The sequence below is a fragment of the Scophthalmus maximus genome, chromosome 3, assembly GCF_022379125.1.
Source record: "Scophthalmus maximus strain ysfricsl-2021 chromosome 3, ASM2237912v1, whole genome shotgun sequence".
NCBI lineage: Eukaryota > Metazoa > Chordata > Actinopteri > Pleuronectiformes > Scophthalmidae > Scophthalmus > Scophthalmus maximus.
This window is the reverse complement of record NC_061517.1, coordinates 1,268,872-1,284,978: the sequence shown is the minus strand read 5'-3', so window position 1 is coordinate 1,284,978 and position 16,107 is coordinate 1,268,872. Positions and strand designations below refer to the sequence as shown.

The 16,107-nt window shown below is 38.3% G+C and overlaps 2 protein-coding genes across 2 annotated transcripts; both read left to right on the top strand.

Annotated features, from left to right (window-relative positions):
• Positions 1 to 3,331: 3,331 nt before the first annotated feature.
• Positions 3,332 to 6,554, top strand: LOC118317026 (chitotriosidase-1-like; the record flags this gene model as incomplete). Its single annotated transcript, XM_047331328.1, has 10 exons — positions 3,332 to 3,335; positions 3,763 to 3,967; positions 4,049 to 4,105; positions 4,596 to 4,761; positions 4,866 to 4,990; positions 5,078 to 5,201; positions 5,292 to 5,474; positions 5,866 to 5,982; positions 6,109 to 6,241; positions 6,418 to 6,554. Coding segments are annotated over exons 1-10 (1,251 nt in total), but the record flags the coding sequence as incomplete, so codon positions are not given.
• A 3,950-nt stretch (positions 6,555 to 10,504) lies between these two features.
• On the top strand, positions 10,505 to 15,424 carry LOC118317011 (chitinase-3-like protein 2; the record flags this gene model as incomplete). Its single annotated transcript, XM_035645413.1, has 12 exons — positions 10,505 to 10,624; positions 11,208 to 11,239; positions 11,606 to 11,632; positions 11,713 to 11,920; positions 12,008 to 12,064; positions 12,576 to 12,741; positions 12,846 to 12,970; positions 13,058 to 13,181; positions 13,272 to 13,454; positions 14,544 to 14,660; positions 14,779 to 14,911; positions 15,072 to 15,424. Coding segments are annotated over exons 1-12 (1,548 nt in total), but the record flags the coding sequence as incomplete, so codon positions are not given.
• Between the last annotated feature and the right edge of the window lie 683 nt (positions 15,425 to 16,107).

Here is a 16,107-nt window from a genome sequence, read left to right as displayed (position 1 = left end):
CAATATTCTGGTGTGAAAGGTGTGAGGACATTACTGTATTTGTAAGGATTTTTTATTTCTCTTTGTCTTTTGGGACCTATTTTATGGCCTAACCGTGCTCAAAAACCCACTCACTCATTAATACTATGGCAGTGAGAGATTGTTCATCCAATCCTGCCAAACTGGTTTGATCTCCAAAGCAAAGCTGTAAATGCTGTGACTGGTCCTAAAGAGTTGAGGATTTACAATACTCCTCTTCATAAGTGGTAATGTTTGTTCCTACTGAAAAAAGGGGTCAGGGTCAAAACATGTTGTAATTGGTGTAATTAGTGTTATGTATATATTATATATATATACAAACAAATTTTGTGCCGCTCTAGTGGTTCCAGGTCGTACTATTGTTTGGTCGCTGTCGTGAGAACGCGGATTCTTTTCCTCAGAGCTCCTGGGGAAGTCGTCAACTCCACTTTGGAGATAACAGAGGAGAAGAAAGAAGTTTGTTCACTGTAGCTCCTGCCTCGTTTTCTGGCTCCTAGCATTAGCTAGCCGCAGCGTTAGCATCATGGCTAACTCAACGGCAGCAGCCAGGCTACTGTCCAAATCAAAAAAAAAACTGTAAAAATTTGAACAAATAACCTGGAGTTAAACAGGTTTATTATAGAGGACCCTGTGTAGAGGGGGGGGAATGAAAGTATGCCAAAACTGGGCACTGATCTGTCTATGATGGATTAGTATGTATCTTGGACTCACAGAGTCCTGGGTGTAGCTGTGTTCTTGGTAGTGGTAGTGTTTATGTTTTTTTTCACTCTTTCATTCACGCACAGACCACTCGTAACAAAGCTATTGCTACGCACACCGTCGCACATCACTTCTCATCAGACAGTCAGTTACCAGTTATCACCAGCAGGGGGGGCTGGCTTCACAAACCAGCAAAGAACACCCAAGTGAAAAAAGTGTGTACTTAAACAGATTTTGTAGAAATATATTTCATATGTTAAAGGTTGTGGATGGGCGGTTATCGAGACCCCAGCCCATACCTAACCCCCCATTTGTTTTAAACATCAACTTTGATGATGAGGTGACATCACAGAGTTTTGCTGGTGTCCTACATGTTTAGTGATTCTATGTTGCTTGATCAGGTGTTAAAGAAATACACGGGAATGAAAGTATGCGTTGAGGAACCCTGGAGCAAAACTTGTTTGTCAAACATTTCCTGACATCAGCGCAAAACCCCTGCATTGGAAGATTCACTACTTCACTCTGCAGTGTTAAATGGATTTAGGCTGAGACAAGTCTCTTTTCCTGTGTGACAAAGGTCCAGTCTGTGCAATGTGCTTAATAAAGGCTGATGTCCATCAGCTGTTTTGCCTGCCACAGTAGGGGAGAGTGTATTTTAAAGAGAATGTCAGAGACTAAGCAGCACTTTTTATATAACCAAAAGAATAAAACGACTGCTTATACGGTGAAAACTACTGAAATGTATTTTTCAAATGAATATTTCCTCATTGTGTTGATAATTAAAACATAATTGAATTCCAAACATTTCAAAACAGTACAGTGGGGTCCAAAAGTGAAATGTTTGATTTGGCAAATAAGTTGTATATAAATGTAATTCAGAGAGACTGAGCGTCAGTGCTTAGTAATCCCTTGTACTCAGTACAATTTGTTAACATGTATGAATAACAACAATGGAGTTTGGGTGTGTCTGTGCGTGTCTGCCATTGTTTAGGGATATACCCTACGCGATGATACTTCTGATATGTAAATGATTACTTTCTTAGTTATCAAATCTAAACTTTGGTGCGAGTGTGTCCTTAATTGGTTTATTTTTAAACTGTGTAATTAGACGTGCCTTACACGACAATGCTGTTGTTGCTCATATCCATTTATTCTTACCTTGTTCTGTTCGTTTATATTTACCCTATGCCCTTATTGTAATTAGACGTACCGCATCATATCATGACGTTGTGTCAAGCATTATTTGTTGATTTCAGGAAGTCCATGAGCAACTGGGGATGAAAACTTGCCTGGATGAATGATTACAACTGACAGTTTATGTTTAATATTTAAACTCAAAAAGTAAACACAAAAAAATGAGGACTTGAGACTTGGAGTTGAACTTGGTCGCAGATGAACTAGGCTTAACAGTTTTTAAAACCTCTTAAAACAGCTTTGGCTGTAAGATTTCTTTTTATTACTACGGTCTAACATTTCTCTTTACTATGAAAGTATGATATTCTTTTGTCATATTATCACAATGTTATTTTAGCGACCCAAGGGACAAAGGATGGATTTGTTTCATTTGCCAAATCATTGAAATGCAGTTGTTTCGCAGCATATGGATAGAAAAAATGGTCCAAGAACCGTACCTCAAAATTACTCTAATAAACCTGTGGTTAAGTCATTTTGTCCACCTCTCTATAAGTGTTTAATTGCTTTGGACGTTGCAATCCTGCATTAGTGACCCACACCCTACTTTAACCACCACACCTGAAGAGATACAGTATAAACACAACTTAACAGCCAGAAATCCATCAGTCACCCATCAGTCCCATTCGAGACTGGACAAGCTTCTCTCTTCTTTGTCTTTGTAAGTATTCCTCTTGCTCCAGTTTTATTGTAGCACGTTTTCACAGATGTAACTGTTGCTTTGCTAAACCTGCTCAGGCTCTCTAACTAACTCACTCGCTAAACTTTCAGGAGGTGAAACAGCAGACACTGTACCTCTTTGAATTATGTATGTTGTGTATGTATGTTAGGATGATTGTGTGATTGGGATACTGATAATTATTGTCAGGCTTGAAGAAGAGCTTTTGCACAACACGGGCAAGACATTGATCAAACATGATTGATTTAGGCATACAGTAACCAATCTGCTCAGTTCAGATCAGACCTGGTAGTGTAGGACTAGATTCTCTATGTTGTAAATATGAAATTTAAAGAAATGTAATCTGACCTCCAAAAAAGTGTTACTGTTGTGGCAGAGGTGTAATCACGATGTGTTAATTTACAATGCAGCTGTTATCTCTGAAGATGTTTTGAAAACTAGGGTCGCAACAACGTCACACATTATGGGTATACTGTATATGTTTTTAGAGAGCTTTATGAGTGCTGAGAGTGAGGATTTGTTTGAATCATGTCTGTATTTCATGGTATTTTATATGACTATAATTATTTTAATTTGTCTATTTTTTCATCCATATAGTGACAACATGCGCAACCTAATTCTGACAGCAGGTAAGGCACACTGATCAATTAAAAGGTTTTTAAATAATCAGTTCAACCAAATCATCAAAAGCGCATAGTGTCATACAAGATACAGTCGGTGGAACCATTGGCAATCCCTTAATTCATGCGTACATTTCTTTTACAATAAGGTCACACGGTTACATTTATTAACAAACACAATCAATTGCTCTTCCACTTCTTGAACTGTAAAATGGAATTTCATTCACCTCCATTTTATTGGGGAGCATCATCTCAATAACCTCGAGAAATCCTATACTGGAGCTGAGAGAGGCTTTTCTTCTTGTGATTTGGATGAACTGACCAGTTAAGCTTTGTTGTTAATAGTCATTCTGACCAACTCTGTCACTTTGAAGGTCTCTGCTTGATCTTCACCAGCTTGGGTAAGTTTATTACATGTATTATTGATCTTAATCATTAGTCTTTCCAGTTGATAAATACAGTTTCTAAGTCAACAATTGCAGAAAAACAATGAGATTGCTGTCTATAAAAAAACAATTAAATCTGTTAAGAACTGTTCTATTTTCCATATCCCAGCTTCCTCCTCCAGGCTGGTATGTTACTATAACAGCTTGGCTGAAAATAGAGCAGAGGATGGGAAGTTCACAATTTCTGATATTGATCCGAACAAATGTACCCATCTGGTCTACGCCTTTTCTGACATTAACAATGTCAATGAGCTCGTACCCACAAGCACAGCTGACCAACAACGCTACCTGTTCTTCAATGGACTAAAATTCAGGTCAGATCTTTAGCATTTCATATATTTAAAAGATTTATTTTTTCCTTAAATAAGTATATCTAAAGTTTTATTCTCCCACAGAAATCCACAGCTCAAAACCCTGTTAGCAGTTGGTGGCATAACCTTTAACACACAAAAGTAAGTAACATACAACTTTTTGATAACATCAATAAATAAATAAGTACAAAAAAAAATGTGTAGTGTAGTTTTGCAGAAACTATGTAATAATGCAAATAAAAACATGTAGTATTTACAACAGATACGACCATTAAATCATATGTAACCACAGTGGTTTGCTGCAAAAAAAACACACAGACACTGGTACAAACATGGTCAGTATCCTTGGTATGCAGATGGCTTTGTGTTGCATTATGGGATTTAACTGAAAGATTTAATCGTGTGCAAAAACATAATCAATAGTTTGGATTAATGTTAATTTTTTTTCTTATTACTTTACATATATCTAACTGTTGCATTTTTGCATCGAATGAAAACTGGAAGCAACTGTAATTTAACAAGCATTGTTATTTCTATTTTACTCCTCCTATTTTGTAGTACACTAAATATGACATTATCTGTATATTATAATTATGTGGATCTTGAGAGCACTGTTTTAAATGTTTACCAGATTCAGTAGGATGGTGTCAACACAACAATACAGAACAACCTTCATCCAGTCTGCGATCACACTACTGAGGTTCTATGGGTTTGATGGGCTCAACCTGGACTGGAGGTTCCCTGTAACAACAGGAAGTCAACCAGACAACAAGCAGAAATTTACACTGTTGTGCCAGGTCAGACCTTCTGTTCTAGGATTCTCAGAAATATGCTGTAAGATACATGTTTATATACAGTAGGATCTTAAACTTGAGTGAACCATTCTTCTTTTGTTGTATAGGAGCTCAAAGATGCCTTTGCAGCTGAAGTAACAAACACTCAGCGTGACAGATTGATCCTCACGGCTAGTGTCTCTGCTGAGAAAGCAGTCATCGATGCCAGTTACGAAGTCGCACAGATTGCAACGTAAAACACATTGTAATGTCATGAATCTTTACATTAAACTTTGGATTATCTGCATTGGTCAACATAACTTTCTCTACATTCTTTCAGGAGCCTGGACTTCATTAATGTGCTGACATTTGACTTTCGTGGCCCTTGGGAAAATGTCACGGGACATCACAGCCCCTTATACCTTGGATCCCAAGATACTGGAGACAAGATCTACTCAAATACTGTAAATAGCAAGATTTATAAATAAACTGCCTGAAAGTCTATTTATTAAGACATGTCCTCTCATCCTAGATGGTTTCCCCCCACATTTCAGGACTCTGCCATGCAGCACTGGTTGGACCAGGGAGCACCTGCACAGTTGCTAAACTTGGGACTAGCGGCCTATGGGCGAGCTTTTACCCTCTCCACTGCAGCCAGTGGTGTTGGAGCACCAGCCAGTGGCACTGGTGAAGAAGGCTGCTACACTGGTGAAGAAGGATTCTGGGCCTTTTATGAGGTATTATTATATTATTTTTATACAGTTGGAAATGTCTCAACTCAAAAGAAACTCACATAACGCTGTGTTGCGAAACCCTATCAACATTGAGATCATTGTGAAGAGCCAAGAGTCATAAATTTAACCTTTTTTTTGCTGTCTGTGGGCACGTGGAGTTGTGGGATACAAAATTCATTAAAACAGTAAATCAGTTGTACTTTACTTTACTGAACCATCAGTGGTAAATGCCTTATAGAGTTAGTCCGTTACCCATTTGCACCAAAAACAGGCCAACGGCCAAACTTGATTGGTAAGCATGAGGCAAACATTTATTGTTTGCTCTGAATAAAGCATAACAGATTTAACTGTACTTCATTCATATCTAAATATGTTATTTAAAACTTCTTTTCAGACTTGCCTTTACACTGAAGGGGCTACAGTCCACATGATTAATGATCAGAGAGTTCCATATGCCGTCACAAAAAAACAGTGGGTTGGATTCGATAACAAGGAAAGCCTTAGTTCAAAGGTAACCATCTGTTAATATCAGTAATAACCTTGCAAACTTTGACTGTAGAGAAATCCATTTAGACATTTATTGTATTTTGTCAACATGACTTCAGCTGCTGAAGTGTTGTCCTCTTCATTGTCTCAGGTCAGTTACCTAAAAGCAAAAAACTTTGGAGGAGCCTTTGTCTGGTCTCTGGACCTGGATGACTTCAGTGGGGAATACTGTAACCAAGGCAACTGTCCCTTCATCAGCCACCTGAATACTCTCCTGGTTCAAAGTGAGAACATGAAACAGTCAACTGTAGTATCCTGTAGTGGGTGGTGTTTTTTATTAAATTGAATGCCCTCATCATTCATTTATCATTGTTCTGTATAGTGCAGTTGTGTGCCCTCTGTTTTGAACTCTAAATTGATGTGGTGATAATATTTTTTTGTTTTTGTTTTACGTTTTTAGGTTCTCCAACTACCACTACCACTACAACAATCCCCAACACCACAACTCCCATAACCACAACTCCTTCTACCACAACCACAACTCCCACAACTACAACCACAACTCCTACTACCACAACCACAACTCCCACCACTACAACTCCCACTACTACAATCACAACTCCCACCACTACAACTCCCACTACTACAACCACAACTCCCACCACTACAACTCCCACTACTACAACCACAACTCCCACTACTACAACCACAACTCCCACCACTACAACTCCCACTACTACAACCACAACTCCCACTACTACAACCACAACTCCCACTACTACAACTCCCACTACTACAACCACAACTCCCACTACTACAACTCCCACTACTACAACCACAACTCCCACTACTACAACTCCCACTACTACAACCACAACTCCCACTACTACAACCACAACTCCCACTACTACAACTCCCACTACTACAACCACAACTCCCACTACTACAACTCCCACTACTACAACCACAACTCCCACTACTACAACTCCCACTACTACAACCACAACTCCCACTACTACAACCACAACTCCCACTACTACAACTCCCACTACTACAACCACAACTCCCACTACTACAACTCCCACTACTACAACCACAACTCCCACTACTACAACCACAACTCCCACTACTACAACCACAACTCCCACTACTACAACTCCCACTACTACAACCACAACTCCCACTACTACGACCACAACTCCCACAACCACAACCACAATTCCCACAGCCGATCCTACCGCTATCGGTAATATCTGTAATGGAAAGAGTCAGGGCATTTTCCCCAACCCCAGTGACATAACCACTTTTTACAACTGTGATCATGGGACAGCGATCCTCCAACACTGCCCACAAGGATTGGTGTTCCAAACAAATTGCAAATGCTGTAACTTTGCCTAAAGGTTTTGCGAGTTATGTTTTGATACATATTGTTATCAACAAAAAGGGTTACTGTCACAAAATATCAGATGTATAATTTCTTAAGATTCTTCATTGTTGTGGTGAGGAAATATGACTAAATAATTACTATGCTTGCTCTTTTTCAGGTCTACTATTTTTACACGTAATTTTTTTGTTCCATTTACATGTAAGCATATCATTGAAGATTAAACCATCAATATTTTTAGATGTATTTACATGAACTTCAATAATGAAATGCAAACCCATCCAAAACTGCCAATATATAACATTAATTATTTTGATTTATGAATGTGTAATACAAACAAATTGCACTTTGCATTTACAGTTTCTTTTCGTTTTGCTTTCTTTTAATTGTACCTGAATCTAAACCATTTGAGCACATATGCATACATATGTTACTGTGGCTATATCCAACCAGTATTGATGTGTTCTTGTTGCTTCATATTTAGCCCTGGAATTAATGGATTTGTCTTACATGGTATGATATGTATTTAAAAATTGTATACCTAACTGGCAAGATATAATAAATAAATGAATGTATAAACTTTAATAAATATTACAAAATTCAATGATTACCACAAGTGTCTCCTATTTGGTTGTTTGAAGTTTGATTATTCTCTGATTTTTGTTCTTTCTCTCTCTTTGCTTATGAGAAAGAAGGACCAGTAAGACACCTAACTGGATTTGATCAAACTTCCTACCTTATAATACACTTATGTAATAATCAATTTGTCACTGAGTGAAACAAATTGCTATTTCATAAATTATTGAACACGAAACAACACATGTATACAGCCAATAACACCCTACTCATATTCCAATCAATCAAGATACAGTTATTATTGACAGCAGATTAAGTCAGAGTGCTAGAACCACGCTCACCTCCACAAATACCATGTTTAAATTATACAATCACATTGTATAACCACAGAGTATGTTTGATAATCTTACATCTAATAATTTATCTAATATCTAATCATGTCTGTTACTTTACAGGCCAGAATTTGAGGACTGAGTTTGGAGCAGTGACACACGTGACAAAAGCCTGCTGCCCACAGAACGTCAAAACAAGAAAAAGACTGACAGAAAACAGGTTGGATCACCACCTTACACCAAACAATCGAGATGACGGGAGCACGCCTCAACTCCTTAAAATCCTCATGATTTCATAGCGACTTTGGTAATTTGTCTTGCAAAAAAAAATCGCTTGAAAGTCATTAGGTGTGAGGCCGGCATGAGTTGATTTTGCAAATTATCTGTATATAAATGTAATTCGGAGAAACAGAGCTTCAGACTGTTTTAAAAAAAACACTTAATAGGGAGACAGTTAGAGTTTTTAATTCCAGGCAGTGCTTAGAAATGCCTTGTACTGTTCAGTACAACTTGTCAACATAGATGAATAACAACAAGGGAGTTTGTGTTTTGTGTGTGTGTCTGTGTTTGTGTCTGTGCGTGTCTGCAATTGTTTAGGGATATGCCTTATGTGATGATACTTCTGATATGTCAATGATTACTTTCTTTGTTATCAAAGCTAAACTTTGGTGTGGGTGTGTCCTTTATTGGTTTATTTTTAAACTGTGTAATTAGATGTGCCTTACACAACAATGCTGCTGTAGCTCATATCCACTTATTCTTACCTCGTTCTGTTCGTTTATATTTACCCTATGCCCTTATTGTAATTAGACGTACCTTACATCATATCATGATGTTGTGTCAAGCATAATTTGTTGATTTCAGGAAGACCATGAGCAACTGGGGCTGAAAACTTTGCTGGATGAATTACTGCAACCGCCAGTTTATTTTTATTATTTTCTGGACTCGACTCAAAGTAAAAGTCCAAAAAGGAGGACTTGAGACCTTGAGTTGGACTTGGTCTCAAATGAAGTAGGCTTAACATTTTTTTAAACCTCTTAAAGGGATAGTTCAGTGATTTTGAAGTGGGGTTGTATGAGGTTATTATGCATCATTACTGTGTTACCTTATGCAGATGGTGATGAGCACCGGCTCGAGTTGGTGTAGTAATATATGGCTGAAGTATGCTTGAAAAAAGTGCAAAAAAAAAAAGCATTCTGGCAGCAAACTAAATCAGTGAAAAATACATTATTTAGCGTACAATTAGGTAAGGATTTAAAAATGTGGCCCCTCTTCAACAGTGGGACTCAGACTTTCACTACTTCCACTTCTCCTCCAAACTCCTTAAAATGACATCGCTGATCACCATCTCCATAAGGTAACATATTAACTATGCATAAGTAACTCATACAACCCTGCTTCAAAATCACTAAACTATCCCTTTTAAAACAGCTTTGGCTGTAAGATTTATTTTTATTACTTTGCTCACACATTTCTCTTTACTATGTCAGTATGATATTCTTTTTACATATTATTACAATGTTATATAAGCAACCCAAGGAACATAGTATGGAAGCCTATAGGGGACTTAATTAAAATGATAATGTAAATGTGAAAATAAAAATGTAATTTCCCAATAGCATTATACTTTTCGACAAATGTGTGGTTTTGCGTAAAAATTTAAATGAAAATGCAATAATCCAATCTTCATTTTTAATTTCAAATTCTTGCATGGACATTATTCAAATGTAAATGTAATATAAACAATACAGCCTAATTTTGAATATAAGCAAGCAATATGTAGGTCACAATTCAAATTAAAATTCTTTTCTAACCATTTTAAAATGAAATTGCAAACTCCATTTGACTTTTCATTTTCAGAGACTTAACCTGCCCTTTGGTGGACAATATGTAAATGCAATAGGTGAAACAGGGCCCCCAGTCATAGCATTTGAATTTACATGTTACCACGCTCTTGTTTTGTCTGCGTTTAACAGCAGACAGTTCTGACCCATCCATCTGTTTATACCTGCTACACATGCAACAAAATTTTGGAGATGGGAAAAGTTGTTTTTATGGTACATATAGCTGTGTATCATCAGGGTAGCAATGAAATTTAACATTACATTTGCTAATGATGTCAGCAAGGGGAAGCATATATAGATAGAAAAAAATGGGCCAAGAACCGTACCTCAAAATGACTCTAATAAGTCATTTTGCCCCACCTCTTTATAACTTTATAATTCCTTCGGATGTTGCAAACCTGAATTAGTGACACACACCCTATTTTTACCACCACACCTGAAGACCTATAAACAAAACTTAACAGCCAGAAATCCATCAGTCATCCATCCGTGACTGCGGAGACCGGATATGCTTCTCTCGTCTTTGTCTTTGTAAGTTTTCCTCTTGCTCCGGTGTTACTGTAGCACATTTTCACAGATCTAACTGTTGCTATGCTAAACCTGCTCAGGCTCTCTAACAAACTTACTGGCTAAGCCTTTTCTCGAAGAATTCTGTTTGTAATGGTACAATAATTGTGTGATTGTGATACGGATGATTAGTGTCAGGCTTAAAGAAGAGCTTTTGCACAACATGGGCAAGACATTGATCAAACATGATTGATTTTAGGAATACAGTAACCAATCTGCTCAGTTCAGATCAGACCTGGTACTGTAGGATTAGATTCTCTACAATGTAAATATAAAATTTAAAAAATTGTAATCTGACCTCCAAGAAAGTGTTACTGTCGTGGCAGAGGTGTAATCACACAATGCAGGTGTTATCTCAGAAGATGTTTTGAAAACTAGGGTCGCAACAACGTAACATATGATGGGTATACTGTATACCTTAAAATGAAAAAATATCTTTGAATTTGTAAAAAGTATTAGTGGATTATGAGTGGATTTGTATTAATCATGTTTGTATTTCATGGTAACCTCTAATTGTTTTGGTTTATTTATCTTTGTATCCATATAGTAACAACATGTGCAACCTAATTCTGACAGCAGGTAAGCCACACTGATCAATTAAATGCTTTTGAAATAATCATACAAGATAAAGTTGGTGGAACCTTTGGCTATCACTTAATTCATGCATACATTTCTTTTAAAATAAGGTTACAGTTACATTTATGAACAAACACAATCAATAACTTATATATAACCAATAACACACAAATCATTTGATTGTTCTTCCACTTCCTGGACTGTAAAATTGAATTTCATTCACCTCCATTTTATTGGGGAGCATTATCTCATCAACCTGGACAAATCCTATACTGGAGATGAGAGAGGCTTTTCATTTTGTGATTTGGATGAACTGACCAGTTAAGCTTTGTTGTTAACCTCACACTGACCAACTCTGTCACTTTAAAGGTCTCTGCTTGATCTTCACCAGCTTGGGTAAGTTTATTACATGTATTATTGATAAAACTGCTGTCTTTGAAAACCAATTAAAAACTGTTGTATTTTCCATACCTCAGCCTCTTCCTCCTCCAGGCTGGTATGTTACTACAACAGCTTGGCTGAAAACAGAGAAGAGGATGGGAAGTTCACAATTTCTGATATTGATCCGAACAAATGTACCCATCTGGTCTACGCATTTTCTGACATTAACAATGACAATGAGCTGGTCCCCACAAGCACAGCTGAACTACAACACTATCTGTTCTTCAATGGGCTAAAATTCAGGTCAGACCTTTAGCATCTCAATATTTTAAAAAGATATGTTGTTTTTTTTCCTTAAATAATTATTTGTAAACTTTTATGCCCCCACAGAAATCCACAGCTCAAAACCCTGTTAGCAGTTGGTGGCATAACCTTTAATAAACAAAAGTAAGTAACATACAAAAAAATCTGGCAATTTTTGATAACATCAATAAGTAAATAAGTTCAAACAAAATGTGAAATGTAGTTTTGCAGAAACTATGTAATAATGCAAATAATATTTACAACGTCAGATACAACCATTAAATCATATGTAACCACAGTGGTTTGCTGTAAAAAATAATCACACAAACACTGGAACAAACATGGTCAGTATCCTTGGTATGTGCATACAGCAGATGGCTTTGTGTTGCCTTATGGGATTTAACTGAAAGATTAAGTGGTGTGCAAAAATATAATCAATAGTTTGCATTAATGTTACTTGAATTTGTTTTCTTATTACTTTACATATATCTAACTGTTGCATTTTTGCATCGAATGAAAACTGGAAGCAACTGTAATTTAACAAGAATTGTTATTTCTACTTTACCCCTACTTTTTTTGTAGTACACTAAATATGACATTATCTGTATATTATATTTATGTGGATCTTGAGAGCACTGTTTTAAATGTTTACCAGATTCAGTAGGATGGTGTCGACACAACAATACAGAACAACCTTCATCCAGTCTGCGATCACACTACTGAGGTTCTATGGGTTTGATGGGCTCAACCTGGACTGGAGGTTCCCTGTAACAAGAGGAAGTCAACCAGACAACAAGCAGAAATTTACACTGTTGTGCCAGGTCAGACCTTCTGTTCTAGGATTCTCAGAAATATGCTATAAGATACTTGTTTATATACAGTAGGATCTTAAACTTGAGTGAACCATTCTTCTTTTGTTGTATAGGAACTCAAAGATGCCTTTGCAGCTGAAGTAACAAACACTCAGCGTGACAGATTGATCCTCACGGCTAGTGTCTCTGCTGAGAAAGCAGTCATCGATGCCAGTTACGAAGTCGCACAGATTGCCATGTAAAACAAATTTTAATGTCAGAAATCTTTACATTAAACTTTGGATCATCTGCATTGGTCAACATAACTTTCTCTACATTCTTACAGGAGCCTGGACTTCATTAATGTGCTGACATTTGACTTTCGTGGCCCTTGGGAAAATGTCACGGGACATCACAGCCCCTTATACCTTGGATCCCAAGATACTGGAGACAAGATCTACTTTAATACTGTAAATAGCAGGATTTATGCATAAACTGCCGGACCGCCTATTTATTAAGACATGTCCTCTCATCCTAGATGGTTTCCCCCCACATTTCAGGACTCTGCCATGCAGCACTGGTTGGACCAGGGAGCACCTGCACAGTTGCTAAACTTGGGACTAGCGGCCTATGGGCGAGCTTTTACCCTCTCCACTGCAGCCAGTGGTGTTGGAGCACCAGCCAGTGGCACTGGTGAAGAAGGCTGCTACACTGGTGAAGAAGGATTCTGGGCCTTTTATGAGGTATTATTATATTATTTTTATACAGTTGGAATTGTCTCAACTCAAAAGAAGTTCACATGACTCTGTGTCGCGAAAACCTATCAGGATTGACATCATTGTGACAAACTTTTTTGCTGTCTGTGGGCACCTTGAAGCCTGGGACCCAGAGAAATTTGAGGAGCTTATTTCATTTGGTCTGTGAGATCCCCTCAATTGGGAAGTGATTTCCTTCGGTAGAAAACTAGGTTGTTCCAATCAGAACAGAGTATTTGGGCGGGGTTTATACCGTGACACGGAGAGATGCAACTATTGTAAACAACAAAGGTTTCAGCTTATGAAAGAGCATTTGACTAAAGGTGCGTTCACACTAGATGCGCTGTGCTCGCATAAGTTTGGTCACAAGAAAACCTTTCTGCTCATTTGTGTCATTCGCGTGAAAGTTTGTCCATTTTCCTTCCACTTTCCATGACAAACCTCATCTGAACAAACACACGCAGACAAAGACACACACACACACACACACACACACACACACACACGTAAACACAGGTAAACACTCAGGTAAACAAGAACTGTTGAAGGGAAAAAAGCAGTCAGGAAGCTACACAAAGTGGTTGTGCTAACTGGGGCTAAAGCTGGTGTCCAACTTCCTCATTCACTTTCTGCTGCGAACTCGCCTTCTTCGCCTGGTCATGAAGCAAATATCAACCGGGTCTGGTGGTGCACGCAGTGACAGTAGTGATCCTCCATTCCTGATACATTGACAGGACGTCTGACGACAGTGACGGAGGGCGGATCTCAATGCTCATTGGCTATAACATCGCGAATATGATCAACTATCTGTGATGATTTGCGTCTATTTGCATTTTGCACCGACTTTGTGTGTAATCTACCCACACGAAAAATTTCTCCCACAAAAACGACAACACTGGTTCACAGACATTGTGGAATCATCATCACAGATGTCACATGATTCGTTGCTATCAAATTGCATCCGGAGACATTTTGCTGGTCTGTTGGTTACTCGCTTGATTAGCATGAGGCAAACATTTAATGTTTGAGCTAAATACAGCATAACAGATTTAACTGTTATTTGAAACTTCTTTTCAGACTTGCCTTTACACTGAAGGGGCTACAGTCCACCAGATTAATGATCAGAGAGTTCCATATGCAATCACAGAAAACCAGTGGGTTGGATTCGATAACAAGGACAGCGTTAGTACAAAGGTAACCATCTGTTGATTTCAGTAATAACTTTTTCAAATTTCAAAATCAGTTTAGACATTTACTGTATTTCGTCAACATGACTTCACCTGTTAAAGTGTTGTCCTCCTCATTGTCTCAGGTCAGTTACCTAAAAGCAAAAAACTTTGGAGGAGCCTTTGTCTGGTCTCTGGACCTGGACGATTTCAGTGGAAAATTCTGTAACCAAGGCAACTGTCCCTTCATCAGCCACCTGAATACTCTCCTGGTTCAAAGTGAGAACATGAAACAGTTGACTGTAGTATTCTGTGGTTTTTATTCGATTTAATGTCCTCAGCATTCGTTTATATTTGTTGTGTATAGTGAAGTTGTGTACTCTCTGTTTAGAACTCTAAGTCGATATGTGGTGGTAATATTTTTTTGGTTTGTTTTTAGGTTCTCCAACTCCAAATACCCCAAGTACAACCACAACACCCACTACCATACCAACAACACCAACTACCACAACAACTCGCACTACTACAACTCCCATTACCATGATAACAACAACAACAACTCCCACTACTACAACTCTAACTACCACAACAACTCCCACCACCACGACCACAAGTCCCACTACCACAAAAACTTCCCCTACCACAATTCCCACTACTACTACCACAATTCCCACTACTATGACAACAACTCCCACTACAACAACCACAACTCCGTCTACTACAACCACAACTCCCACAACAACAACTCCTACTACCACAACAACAACTCCAACTACCACCACAACTCCCACTACTACAACAACAACTCCAACTACCGCAACAACAACTCCCACTATTACCACCAAAACTCCCACAACAACAACTCCCATTACTACCACCAAAACTCCCACAACAACAACTCCCACTACCACAACAACAACTCCAACTACCACAACAACAACTCCCATTACCACAACCACAACTCCCACTACTACTACGAAAACAACAACTCCTACTACCACAACCACAACTCCCACTACAACAACTACAACTCCCACTACAACAACTACAACTCCCACGCCAACAACTCCCACTACCACCACAACTCCCACTACAACAACAACTCCCACTACCACAACAACAACTCCCACTACAACAACTACAACTCCCACTACAACAACTACAACTCCCACAACAACAACTCCCACTACCACCACAACTCCCACTACAACAACAACTCCCACTACCACAACAACAACTCCCACTACAACAACTACAACTCCCACTACAACAACTACAACTCCCACAACAACAACTCCCACTACCACCACAACTCCCACTACTACCACCACAACTCCCACTACCACAACCACAACTCCCACTACTACTACGATAACTCCCTCTACTACAACCACAACCACAACTCCCACTACCACAACAACTCCAACTACCACAACAACAATTCTCACTACTCCAACTCAAACTACCACCACAAC